Raw genomic sequence first — 13,978 nt, 5'->3', positions numbered from 1 at the left:
GCGAGTCCATGCAGTGCAAGGTTGAGGTAATGAGAATGGAAAACAAGCAAGCGCCAGCTGGAATTGTTTATGCAAGGTGGCGGGTGGCAGCTAGCGTGGTATTAAAAAAAAGAATATTTTTATTGGAAATTTCTGGATATTATGCAGAATATAAGCAAGCGCAGTCTTTTAAAATGGAAAATCCCGAATTTTGGGCTGCAAAAGGTGGTGGGGCGCCGCTTTCCTTGCGGGAAAAGGAGGAAAAACCAGAGTATGAAGGGGGGGGCGCATATCAGAGTTCGGGGTCTGCTGCAGAAAAGAGGAGAACCAGTGCGCTATCTACCAGAGAATTTCAAATAAAAGATATATCTACTGTTCATAGCTTGTAGGTGCTAGAATTGAAGAGGGATTTGAGTACTACATTAAGAGATGCTTTCAGCTTTTTCCACGTTTTCTCCATCGCACAGTCTGCTGTGAAGCGACTTTTGCTTTTTCCACGTTTTCTCCATCGCGCAGTCTGCTGTGAAGCGACTTTTGAGATTAGCAAAAATAAAATCAAAGAGAAAATTCACTCGAAAACGTTCAGATAAGTTTTTTTTTACTACTTCTTTCAATTTAGAAAAAGCGTATAACTCATAAATCCTTAAAGGATTTGGAAAATGAGTAAAAGGCTTTGGAGAAAAAGTTAAAGGTTTTGGAACTTGGAGATTTGTGGGAAAAAGGTATCAAAAATACATTTAAGCCGTTGGAAGTTGGTTTCACTTCTACTCGATCCAATTTTGGAATTCATGAGCATGTTATAGTTATGACGTATGCTATCTTTTGTTGTGAGATGTTAGAATTTAAAAGCAGGCTTTCAGGTGATAAAGAACATCTTGAAATGATGAATTTGATGACACTGGATGTATGGAATGTGAATGGTCACATGTATGTTGGAAATATTTGAAGGTCATGTTATGCCTACATGTGATTGGCTTGAAGGATTTGGAAAAAGGAGCCAGTGAATCTATGCTTGGGAAGGGACAAGTACTTGGTACACAATTTTGTGCAATCATCAGGATGAATTCAAGGATGTATTGAAGTGAAATGACACATGTAAATGTCATTAGAAATGGATATATCCTATGCTCCTTGGGGAAATTTTGTGTGTGAGTTTCCTTGTTAAATTTGGCACCTACTCTCACAGCTAGAAGTCTTGTACTTTCCCAGCGACACCGTCCACGTCACGACAACGTCTTAATCATTTGCTAATCACTTTGTTAATGATATTGATTCTAGTGTATGATCCACCATAGCTCATCATTATGCTCAAATTTCAACAATTGGCTCTAGGATGGTCCTAGGGATCTACTCAAACAAGGTCAACGGTTCGTACTCGACCACTTGCTCAACTACTGGCAGTAGTCCTGCACCTTCCTTATAAGCTCTTAGGCTTGTTTCATTTGCTCTTTCTCCTACACGGGTATGGTGTACTCTTTAATTTTCTTCTATTTGGGAAGAGCTGTTTTAAATGGGAAATCGCTTAGGATCTATTGTCCACTTTCAATGGTCATGATGCCTTAGTCCTTCATTTTGTGTGTTGTGTTTTTGAATGCTCTTTAAGGGATTTTTAGGGGCTACTACAAGCTTTGGAGCTTATGCCTCTAGCTCTTTGGGCTGCTAGCTTCGAGGATGAAGCTTGAGCTTTTATTGCCTTTGTTGTTTTCTTAGCAACAACTATCCTTGGTTTGGGGCCTTGTTTCTTGATGATTATTTATGCACATAAGATATATGCAGAAGAAGAGTTAGTTATGCATCTTTGTTTTGCAATTCTGTGTGCATATTATATGTAATGTTTTGTAATCTATGTGATAATCATTTGAATTTTCAGTAATGTCATAATCATGTTTAATGTTAAATCCATAAACTTTGTGTTGGATTATTTGCCAACACTTTTGGTGGTGATCCTGGTGGCGATGGATTCCTTGCATATGCTCTGGTTTATAATCAGAGTGTCATGAAATTTTGTATGGATCTGGCATGGGTGGATTTTTTGCCCTTGCTTATTAAGTTATGGATCATTCATTGTCTCTACATCCTTCAGTCCATCTTTGTTGTCATTCAGACCATGATGTCGTTTTGTATTACATTTTGATATGCTCTCCATATGTGAAGAGGTTTTGCCTTGTCTACATGTCTTTATTGTGTTAATCTATTTGTAGCGTCTGGTTGATCAAGTCAAAGTGATTATTTTTGTGGGTGTTCCACTCTAGGTCTATTAGAACGTCTTCCATTTTTGTGGGCGTTCCATTCTAGGTTTGTTAGAACATCTTCCATTTTTTGTATTCAAGCTAGTTTTATCACTTATATGTGGATATGTGGTAGTCTTTCCTATCCATACTCAATTGGATGTGCAAGATTTCTTTTAAGCATGGTAATGAATCTTATTAGGCTGATGTCCAATACTAAATATAAATGGAGCTAAGCCTTAGGCCTTAGGCTAGTCTCTAAAAGTGATGTCAAATATGTTCATCAAGACAAAAGCTTACCTTAGCTTTGCCGAAGCATGTGTCATTGGCTTTTGCCTTAGAGCTTCAAATTACAAATTCCCTATGGGTACACTAGCTCATCTGTCGCATCCTTACTTCGTTGTCACATTGGAATGCTCCTTTGCCAAAGGGATGAAGAGAGAGCTCTCTATGCCTAGATGGAGGCAACAAGAGATGGCCCATCACAATGGTTCTCTCTTACAAAATGTGGGAATGAAGGGAAAGCTAATATAAGAAGAAAACTTACAACCAAACCTATCTAGTATCATGCATCCATCATCAAGCAAGCAAGATTCAATAGTAACAAGAAATCAAGAAGCTTTCATTTCAGATGACAGCCGAGCAGCTTTTGTCCTTGGTTCCAAATTTTTGGGAACAGACGCTTAACCGGATGATGGAGGAAAGAGGGCTACAAATTCCAGCGCAAGATGTGCATGTAGCCGAGCCTATAAGTGCACCAGTTATTATCGAGACGATGAGAGTGTACTGATGTGGTCAATGTTAGATTAAATGGTGCACTAGTTATCGATGAGAGTGTACCAATGGTCAATGTTAGATTAAATGGTGTCCTAGTGTATGGAGCATTATTGAATGATGGGGGCTCTAGTGTTAACGTCCTTGTATGCAGAACTCACGATACAAAGTTTTGAACCAGCCCCATTTGCAGTTAAGATGGCCAATCAGCAATGGGTATAGCCTCTTGGGCTGATCAGAGACTTGGATTTGGATATAACAGGTATTCTCTATAAGATATCTGCAATGCTGCTTAAAATGGAAGACATTAGTGGGGCATATCTTATGCTCTTAGGCTAACCTTGTCTTCGACAAGCAAAAGTCAAGCAAAATTGGGAGCACAATACGATCTCATGAAGAAGGGGCAAGAAGAAAGTCCGCTTGTCAATACATTCCACAACAATGGTGAAATCTCCTCTATGGCCTAAATATGTCCAAGGCATTAACGTGGAAGAAGGAATTGATAAATCAGAGGAAGAGAAGTATTTGAATAATAATGACAACCTGGTGGGACTGTTTAAGATCGATGTGGCTTTACTCTTAGATAAGTACAAGTCTGAGGAATTCAGGGACCCAAGTCATGGCATGCAGGAAAATCACCAATCCGGCACGCAATAGTTCGAATAATGCAATGAAGAAGAAGACCGGACAGAAGCCCTTAAGCAAAGTGTCTCGAGAGATTATTAATCAGTTTCCAGAGTGGGTTGATGTTCTTCGGTAGGAAGAATCTTTTGAAAAGGAATTGGAACACTCTAGGAGACTGAAGGAAGATGAGTTAGTTAATTTGAATTTAGGATCACCTGAGCATCCTAGATTGGTCAGAGTCAGTGCCGAACTGGATGTAGAGCTCAAGGGGAAATTACACCAGCTGTTGAAATATTTTCAAAATGTTTTTGCATGGAGTTATGATGATATGGAGGGAGTTGATCCAAGGGCCTACCAGCACCGAATTGTGCTCAAAGATAATGCAATCCCTATATGACAACATTGCTATTGAATGAATTCTAAATATGCAGCTAAAGTCAAGGAGGAGATTGACAAATTACTCAAAGCCAAATTTATCTACCCAGTAGATAAAGCTACATGGTTACCTCCAATTGTGATTTTCCTCCAGAAGAACAAGAAGCTGCGGGTTTGTGTCAACAACAGAAAGCTTAATGCAGCAATTCTGTCAACTACAGAAAGCTTAATGCAGCAATTCTATCAGATCCTTTTCCACTCCCTTTCACCGATGCATTACTAGATGTAGTTGTCGACAATGAAATGTATTCCTTTCTGATGGATTCAATGGCTATAATAAGGTCCAAATGGTGCCTGAAGACAAGGAGAAGACAACATTCATAACAGAATGGGGTGTATTTGCCTCTAATGTGATGAATTTTAGACTTAAGAATGCATCGACAACATTTCAAAGAATGGTGATAGAAAATTTTTAGGATTTTTTTGCAGAACTTCATGAGGGTCTTTATAGATGATTTTAGTGTGTTCGGAGATAAATCACAACATCTTGAACATTTGGGATTATGTCTTTCCTAATGTAGACCGACACGCCTAAGTTTAAATTCAATGAAGTGTCCTTTTTGTGTCAAGAGTGGAATGGGACACATTGTTTCAGTCGAAGGAGTAGCAGTAGATTTGACCAAAGTGGCTATGATCCAAATGGCCCTAGTTCCGAAAACTACTAGAGAATTATGTCAGTTCATTGAGCAGGTTATATGGCATGGCAGGATGCTTAGGTATCTTACTGATGTGGCAATTCCTCTTAATGCTCAGATGAAAAAGAAGGACCTTGTATGGGATAAGGAATGTGATAAAGCCTTCCGTAGACTCAAAGTGATGCTAGCTAAGGGACCGACTGTTCAACCACTGCAATGGGATTTGCCATTCCAAGTTTTTGTTGATGCTTCAAATGTGGCAATTGGCAGTGTGCTTATCTAGGAGAAGCAGCTGAAGTGGTTTAGATCAGTGTTCTATGCCAGTCGTCGTCGTTGATTGAGCGCTGCTGAAAAAGAATTACTCTGTCACCATTGAAAGGGAGGCATTGGGGATGATTTATTCTGTTAACAAATTTTAACACTACTTGCTTGGTAACAAGTTTGTCTTTCATGTGGATCCTTCGACACTGCTATATTTGGTAGCCAAGTAGTTTTTACATTGCAAAATTGCGTGATGGATGCTCATTCTAACAGAGTTTGAGTTCACAATGATTCACACGCCTGGATCTTCCCATGTAGCCACCGATTACCTTTCTTGGCTAGAATCCAATAATGAATCCGGAGGAGTTTAAGATGATTTTCCAGATGCTGAACTCTTTATGATAGCAACGATTGATGTCAAAGCTGACAACTGGTATGAGAAAATGCTTAATTTCTTCCATACTCGAGATTATTTCTGATGCATTTCACATGGGATCAAAGGGAGAGACTCACTTTAGAGTTGACATTTTAAGGTCATAGTAGATCACTTGTATAGATACGGAGGAGATGAATTGTTGAGAAGGTGTGTACCACCATATGAAATAGAAGTCATGTTGGCTAAAGCTCCCCAAGGAATCGGTGGGGGACACTTCACAGGAGATGTAACAGCAAGGAAGATTCTACAAGCAAAATTATGGTGGCCCCAACAGTGTGGGTTGATTCGGCTAGATGGGCAAAGCAATGTAATCCTTATCAACGATGAGGATAGCCTACTATCAAAGATCGGATGCGGCACAAGCTAATTCTACCACTTGAAGCTTTTGAAAAATGGGGATTAGATTTTGTTAGGCCAATCAAACCGCCAGCACATCCAAGCAAAAAGTGTTATATTATGGTGCCTATAGATTATTGCACAAAGTGGGTAGAGGCTAAGGCACCAAAAGATAACACAGTAGCCTCGATGGCAAAGTTTCTTTACGAAAACATTATGGCAAGATTCGGATGTCCGATAGAGCCTGTTAGTGATCAGGGCACACACTTTTTGAATGAACTCATCGGCACATGCTCATCCATAAGAAATCAACAATTTATTATCCTCAGGCGAATGGCCAAGCAGAATCGACAAACAAGATCTTGCAGAGAATACTAAAGAAAGTGGTAGAAGAAAACTGCACGAACGTGTCAATCATGCGAAATGCCTTTGCGCTACATAAAACAAAACATAATTTTCTCTCACTTACTATTCACGTTTTCTCTCTCCATCGCTCTCTCGCCATCATCTTTCTCGCAAGCACTGTCTGCGCAGTTTTGCTTTTGTTGTTCTCTTCCATTTTTTCTTCAGCAATCTACAGCTATGATGATTACTTTCCTTGGGCTGATGAAGCCAAATCTGCATGAGGATTGGGCTCAGGAGTGGATGCAATTGATCAAGCTATAGCCATATTACACATTTCCACTGCATTTACAACAGATTCGGGGCGATGCCTTTGCTATTCCACAGCATGCTGATTCTGGAGCAGAATCCGTGGGAATCAATAATGTCACGAAGCGGATTGACATTGAATTATTTGCTCAGAGACTTCATCTTCCCCTCACCCCGCATTGTGATCTCAAGTCACCGACCCTATGAGTGCTGAGGATGTTTTTGGTCCTAAAAGTTCAGGGGAGTGTTATGTAAAGAATGTGGTCAACAACAATATTTTTTATTAGTACTCCTAGTTTAGTACAGTATGTGTGGCTCCACACCAAAGTCGATTGAATATCTCAGGATTTAGTAAGCATAGTTGGGATGGCTGAAGAAGGGGTCGACATCAGCTAGGCCCACATTTTACATCAAAGAGTTTGGTACAATGTGAAGTTGCTACAGTGAGCACTGGGCAAGGTTAAGCAGAGTCGGTTGGGGGAGGTTTTGAGACAGTTTTGCTATTAGATGACTTGTTGCCGACTCAAAAGACAATCAAGGGGCCCCAGGGATGAAATCAACCGAGGGAACGTCTAAGTGGCACCGAACAACAAATATCGTCAATTCTGAAGAAGAAGATGAGGAGACACAGGAAGACACTGAAGAAGAGGTCGAGGAAGAACAGGGAAGTGCCCTTGTCAAAAGGAAGCAACTATGTACACAGTGGGTGAGTCTTCTAAGACCTAAGAGTCCTTTTAACAATCGAATCTTGTCTGACCGGAGGAGAGGCAACAAGTGTAGGCGGCCACACCATTACCACCAACTTTTGCAGATACAGGGGCCTTACTCAAAATTAGTCTCAATGCATGATTATATCTACGAAATGAGGCCAAGGAGTATTTCGAGGTGCATACCAATGACATGGCATTTTTTGGCATCGTCGGTGCAAGCCTCGATGTCTGGGCATCTTGTAGTAGAGTGTGCACCCGAATTGCTTGCATTGTTAGATTCTGCTCATGACTTGGATGCTTTTATGCAGAGTGCGGCTTTGGTTACAGGGTCGATGACCACTCTAGCGTACGAGTTAGGTAATAACATTATAGCTGTCAACAATCGCCCAATAGATGTAAACGAGAATTGTGGCATCATCAATTTAAATGATGTAGAGAGCTCAAGGTATTCCTATTTTTCTCTCCCTTTGGTAAGAGTTATGTTTAATTTTCTAACAAAGTAATGGCCACTTTCTACACTGAAGGTGTATATTTGGTCCACTTTCAATATCGAAAGTGTTATTTTGGAAACAAGGGAAGGGCACATACCCCTATGTATATTAAATGTGCCAACTCTCCATCATACTTTAAGTATGGGTTTTTTTCCGCTCGCATTTTGTCACTCACATAAACAAACATAGATTCAAATGTTCTTATGACTCTTGTAAATTTCTATCTTGCGAGGTACTTGAAGATCTCCATCAAATATAAGCATAGGCTTGCGAACGTTACCCTAGTATCCTTTGCAAGTATGCTTTCAAATCCATGTTCCTTCAAGCATTGCAAGATGTTTATAAGTAAACACATGAACACACATTCTTTTAAAAATACATGGTCTCCGCAACCCCCCCCCCCCCCGGCCTCCTCCCCTCCCCCCCCTTTTAGCGTATGGGAGCAAGTGCCCTCGAAAACTCACACACACACCCTTTTTACATACCTCCACAACACAAAGCCACTTTCGAACCCATGACCCCCCTGTAGGGAGCCGTGAGCCGAAACCATTAGGCTATGACTGCTTTGGTGAAACTACATGGTCTTATGTTTATTACTTTTAAACTTTGGCTCAAAGGAGATGTGTCAATGAAAACCAACAAACATTTGCTAACATGGCAAACCAAAACTTGAGAAAAATACATAGAACAAAGACGTGCTGCAAAAATTAGGATGTGAAGGAAAAGCCAAGGCCAAACACTTCGACATGGTAGTAAAGATTTTGTATAAGCAATGGCATTCTAAATATGGGTACCAAATTTTGCACTCATATTAATTAATTAGATCAGGTGGGTATTTTATAAGGTGCAAGGTTTTAAACATTAAGGTCGAATGTGCAAGGTTTTATAAGGTGGTTTGGAGGTCAAATGCCGCTGGTTTAAGGCGCTTGTGGATTCCGCCCGGTGGTTTATCTGGTAGCTTCCGCTTTAATACCTTGCTCATGGTGCCTTTACGTCCTTCTCCTGTGGTTTCCGCCCGATGGCTTATCTGGTAGCTTCCACTTTAATACCTTGCTGTTGGTGCCTTCACGTCCTTCTCTTCGTTCGCCTACCCCTCTCGTCTTCGCTTGGCTTTTTAGCCTTGTCGATACAGGGGCAGGCACACACAGATCTCCTTGGCTCATCTGGTCCGTCTGGTTGTGGTTGTTTATCCCTTGGCTGTTTGCATGGCACCCCAGAGACACCCATCCGATAGGGGCTCCGTAGGGAAACCCAGGACGTCTACTGGCACCACGGCACCTCTGTTGCGTCCTCCGTTACAAGCTGTGAACTCCGTCGTCATGCCTGTTCAAAACGGGTTCTTTGTAGGCAAAGAGAACATAGATCCTAAAACTAGTGCTTGTTCTTCTATAAGGGCTTTGAAAAGGAAAGCTCGAGATATAGGTTTGCCTGCATGCTTCTATATATATTTATGTATTTTGTATGCTTATTTCGATTTTTTTCTCTTGATGTTCATTGCATTCTTATTTGTAGGTGTATCTGAATCTATGGATGCACCTCCCAAGAGGAGTGAAAATATGTAGAGTTTCCAAACCTGTCAAAGTTAAGGACTTTGAGGTTTCTATCTCATTGTCGGTGTTGGAAGCACTGATCTTGACATTTCCTTCTAGGCTCCTATTTGAAATTTCAAAAGGAATGAATGCACGAAGGGCCTGGCTGCATTGGAGAAGGGCAGCACTATGAACCACATGCACTGTCAAATCGTGGTGGTCAAGATGCGAGCATCTTCTCTCATTGCTATCGGTAATGCACTAAAGTCGTACATGCATTGGGATACATCCAAGCCTGATGGTGGGCTTGTCATGTGTCATGCTCTTCGTCAATTGAAGATGCATACCTTCGAGGGCATGCTCTTCGTCAAGTGAAGATGCATACGTTCGAGGGCATGTTAGGCTATCACATGAACGATATGCACAAACTGCACTTTAGAGTTTTCGTCCACAATGTTTCTACCGATGAAATAAACCGAGGCAGAACTCTGTATGGACAGTATGGTCAAGGTGATTTGAAAAACTAAGTCTGCTTGACTTCTCTCAACATCTTTGTTGAGAGGGCATTTGTGTCTCATTTGTGTTCATGGTGAACTTCCTTCTAAACTGAATGTCAGCAACTCTGGGAGTGACTTTGCTCAATATAATACGAACGGGGAAGTTCTTTCCCTCTGCCTCGTGGGTTGTTCCTCGTATAGGAAATGGCATGAGCTCAACTAAGGCAAGAGCCGTCTAGAAGTGCATGAAAGATCTTGAAAGTGCTGATTTGTCGGACATTTGCAAGGTTTTCTTCCACGACAAGAGAGTGAGCACATTACTTTTTGCATGGATCTCATCCCGGTAACACTAAAGTTGAAGAAATTGATCTAGTTGAAATGGAAGATGAGGAAGAGAAGATCCAAGACTTTCTTTGGGCTATAATTGAACAACAGGAATACATTCCTATTGCACCCTGTCTAGATCTTAGTTCTGATGCAATTTTGTAATTTTTCAAATGTATTTTATATCTCAATCCAGCCATGCATTGTGGCTATTTGACAACTGTAAATGTTGGTGTTTGTATATATTTCTTTTTGTATAAAGTGAAATATTTGTATATATTTCTTTTTATATTTTTTTATTTTTCCAAAAGTATATAATAATACCTTAGAGTTTTAATTCCAATAACGTAAAGTGCAAAACCTTAGGTCATTCGATTAATTCGATCAATATGTCACAATGACCAAATATGTCAAATGTGGTGTTGTTGCTACCAATATTGCATTGTGTCCTAGATGTTCGGTTTGGACAAGCCACCATCATAATAATGGTAGTGAGAAATGTGTGCAGTCTTTATTGCTTTTTGTTGGGAAGAGAATGTTTGTAGTCGAACCAACTTTCGCAAAGCTTCAGGTTATGTGTGCTTTATAAAGAATGGTAGTGAGAAATGTGTGCAGTCTTTATTGCAAAACCTTAGGTCATTCGATTAATTCGATCAATATGTCACTATGACCAAATATGTCAAATGTGGTGTTGTTGCTACCAATATTGCATTGTGTCCTAGATGTTCGGTTTGGACAAGCCACCATCATAATAGGGGCCTACAATGAGTGGAAAAAGAAATTCCATTAATTAGTTGATGGAAATTTTAAACTTTTGAGCGGAAACATTAATCGAAATTAGATTTGTAATGAGACGTTTTAACGGTTATATGCCTTTTTGCAATTCGGCTCTCGTGGAAACGACTCGTGGAATCGACATGCATGATGCGACCAAATTTGGTTCCTCCTTCCGCAAAGCCATCGTTAATCTGCAGTAAAAGCTAATCGTCGGTGGGAAGCCTGAGAAATGTGTGCAGTCTTTATTGCTTTTTGTTGGGAAGAGAATGTTTGTAGTCGAACCAACTTTCGCAAAGCTTCAGGTTATGTGTGCTTTATAAAAGGAGTCTCTCTCTCACGGTAGATTGGTTAGGTCATGGAGTTGGTATTCAACATGTTATGACTCCCGTCGGATAGATCAACGTGGACACTCTCTCTCACAGACACACACACACGCGTGCGCGTGTGATGGAGAGGGAAGAAGGAGAAGAGGAAGGCATGCAGCATCAGGAACAAGACCAGCCACGAATGATGGAGGAAAGTGATGAAGAAGGAGCGATGCAGAAACAGGAGGGAGAACCACAAATCAGATTGACTTATGGCGTGACAAGAAGCTGGAGCTTTCCTGCTGGAACCTTGGTATCAGATGCCATCCGCATGCTCACAGGCGGAGAAATGAACAAGGACATGGCTCTTGAAGCAGTTGTGGATGGCATCTTGCTACCTTTACCCTCGGGATTTCGTCTGCAAGCTAACCAGGGCTGGCGATATCAAGTGCAGGTACAGGAGAGGCTACCTCGTAGATTTGGGGCTGGGCATGCTGTGAACCCTGAAGACTACTATTATCTGACGCCTCGGGGGCTCGAACCCCTTGTAAACGATCTAAGGAAGGGAAAATATTGTGTTTTGTGTGACAGGAGGCAGAGTGGAAAGAATACTCTAGCTTTTGCTGTTGCAAAGGCGCTGAAGGAGGGGAGCAATGCTGCATGTCCAGTTTATGTTCAGGGAATGGGGGCTGCCAGGCAAAGCTGGGATGCGTCCACTATGTGGACATGCTTTTGTGAGTATTTGCATCTAGCGAATCCTACTTTGTTCAGGAAACCAGCAGAAGATGCTGGCACTGACCGAATGTTCCTTTCTTACTTTCTCAAGAGGAACCTGGCAGCTCCAGTGACACTTATCTTTGATGAAGCTGATAGTTTGCTGCACCTGTCAGCCGACTGTCTGGATGAACTCTTTCATACTATCAGGCACATGAAGAATGATAGCAACTCCTACAACTTGAAGGGTTTTTTGCTGGTGGGCGTAGAGACAGTGAAGGACCTCCTTGAGGCTCAGTACAGGAGAAGAAAAGCTGAAGCTGAAGCCTCCAATGTTGACTATGTCCCTGGAAGTTCTCCAAGCAGACTATCTCCATTTCCGCACGATCACACGGTTACATCATCAGCCTTTGATGTAGCAGACATTGTAGAGCTGATACAACAGGCTAATGTGGATAATTTGGGCATTATCTGTGATGTGGCACAAATCGCAACCTCCATATGGGAGTGGACAAGTGGGCACAAGGGACTGGTTGGGACTTGCTTGGCATTCATGATGCAAGAAGAGGCCTCCAGTTATAGAGCTTGGTTAAAGCTCTCAGATTCTTCTAAGCTTGCCAGATATGTCTTTGGACAGGCAACTTACAGCAGGATGATGTGGTACTTTAGAACATGGTCCCACTCCCATTATGATCTCCTAGCCAGCTTCTTGGAGGTGGAGGAGCGCGTCTTCCAGTCAGTGGCACATATCCGTGATCTGCTTGCAGAAGGTGTTCTGGTTGCCAGAGAGCATGAGCTTGATTATTTTGTGAGGATTTCTTCTCCGTTGCTCCGGTCTGCCATATTGCGCCGCTGCTCCTTCATAAATCAGCAGGTAGACAAACCTCCTAGCTCACAATCTGCAGTTGATCGTCCGTGGGTAATCCGGGAAACAATTCGAGCCCTTGATGGCCATGCAATATGCAGGCCTGAGTGTTGTAATGCATCTGGTTCTCCTTCCGAGTATGCACTGCAGTTTGCTTTTATGTGCAGGATCAAGACGGTGCTACAACATGCCTACCCCAAGGTTGGAGCCCTCGTCTTGCCTGAGGTGAAGGAAGTGGTGGCGGAAGGTTCTAGACGTAGCAGAATGCGCCTTGATACTTTGGTGCGGGATAGATATCACTTCCCAAAATTTGGTTTTGAGTTTCTTGTGGAGGGGAAACATGATGATGTGTTGCACCATTATGAGAGGGCTGTTGTGTATGCGCGGCAACACTCAGCACAGGTCTACCTTGTGCATTTTGCAATGGATAAAGACCCTGAAGGAATTCAGCCAGAAAATGAGAACGTTTTCTTTTGGGCAGTAAGGTTTGATCAAGCCAACCAAGTTGCAATAGTGCGCACTTTGGAACGCACAGGAGCACGTGAGGAGCATGTTTTGAGGCTGCAGGGCTGGACCGGACAATTCTGTTTTAATGACTTGGTATAGGACTTCCATGGGTCTGAGTTGGAAGACCTGAGGCCAGACATGGAGAAAGTAGGGACTTACGAACCCAGCTTGGCATAACTCAATTAGCTTTGATGGCAAGGAGCCGCCGCCTTCTTTTGTTGAGTCAATTTTCTGTACTTGGTCTGAGGAATGTTGTTACTGCCTTGGCACCCATATAAGTGAATTACCTTTATAGTACCCTTGTGCCTCAAGTAGCTACCTGGCAATACATCTGTTATAAGTGTACACCCTTAGATTTCTTTGATTCTTATGTTTTTTTTTTCAGCAAGTTGTTGGGGTTGGTTTGGCGGGTGTACTCGGCTTGCAAAGATTGTTTGACAAGGAATGATTTTGCACTCTTTGGGTGTTCTTGCTTTTGTTGAGCTTCAAGGTTTAGTTGCCTTTTTTCGTTCCTTTTCTTTGCTTGCAGAGGTTCTAGGTTGAGTGTCATGTGCACAGCGTGTATTTATTGTGTGCTACACGCACGCAAGACTAGTTTCGAGGCTTGGGGAAGCTTGGAGCTAGGCAGGCTGATTGACGGGCTGAGTTAGGGATATACTAACGGGCGGGTGTCCAAGTGTGGACGCCCGATGACGGGCCAAGAGCCTATAAAAGAGTGGCCAAGGTTAGTTATCGAGAGATAGAGAGTCTCGTGAGTTTGTGAGAACTCTATGGTCTTGGAGCCTGAATCTAGTGCAGACGTGCACCTGCTTTATGCAGCCGAGGCCGGCAGCGATCTTGAGGCCCGCGAGGGTAGCTTCCTGGCGGTATGGGACGTCGCGAGGAGGAGATTGGTCGGTA

At 42.1% G+C, this 13,978-nt stretch overlaps 1 protein-coding gene across 1 annotated transcript; it reads left to right on the top strand.

Moving 5' to 3' along the window:
- The first annotated feature begins 11,002 nt into the window (after positions 1 to 11,002).
- LOC147632287 (uncharacterized) lies at positions 11,003 to 13,491 on the top strand. Its single transcript, XM_086807096.1, has one exon. The coding sequence runs from the start codon at positions 11,135 to 11,137 to the stop codon at positions 13,175 to 13,177; it is 2,043 nt and encodes a 680-aa protein (XP_086663222.1). The 5' UTR covers positions 11,003 to 11,134; the 3' UTR covers positions 13,178 to 13,491.
- Positions 13,492 to 13,978: the final 487 nt, after the last annotated feature.

Source organism: Cibotium barometz, chromosome 13 (genome assembly GCF_041138505.1).
Source record: "Cibotium barometz isolate CiBa-2024 chromosome 13, ASM4113850v1, whole genome shotgun sequence".
Taxonomy (NCBI): domain Eukaryota; kingdom Viridiplantae; phylum Streptophyta; class Polypodiopsida; order Cyatheales; family Cibotiaceae; genus Cibotium; species Cibotium barometz.
The sequence above is the reverse complement of the archived record's forward strand: the minus strand, read 5'-3'. Positions and strand labels throughout refer to the sequence as shown.

Bases quoted from the DNA above. Each gene is read 5' to 3' on its own strand.
- LOC147632287 (XM_086807096.1), top strand. From the start codon at position 11,135: ATGGAGAGGGAAGAAGGAGAAGAGGAAGGCATGCAGCATCAGGAACAA.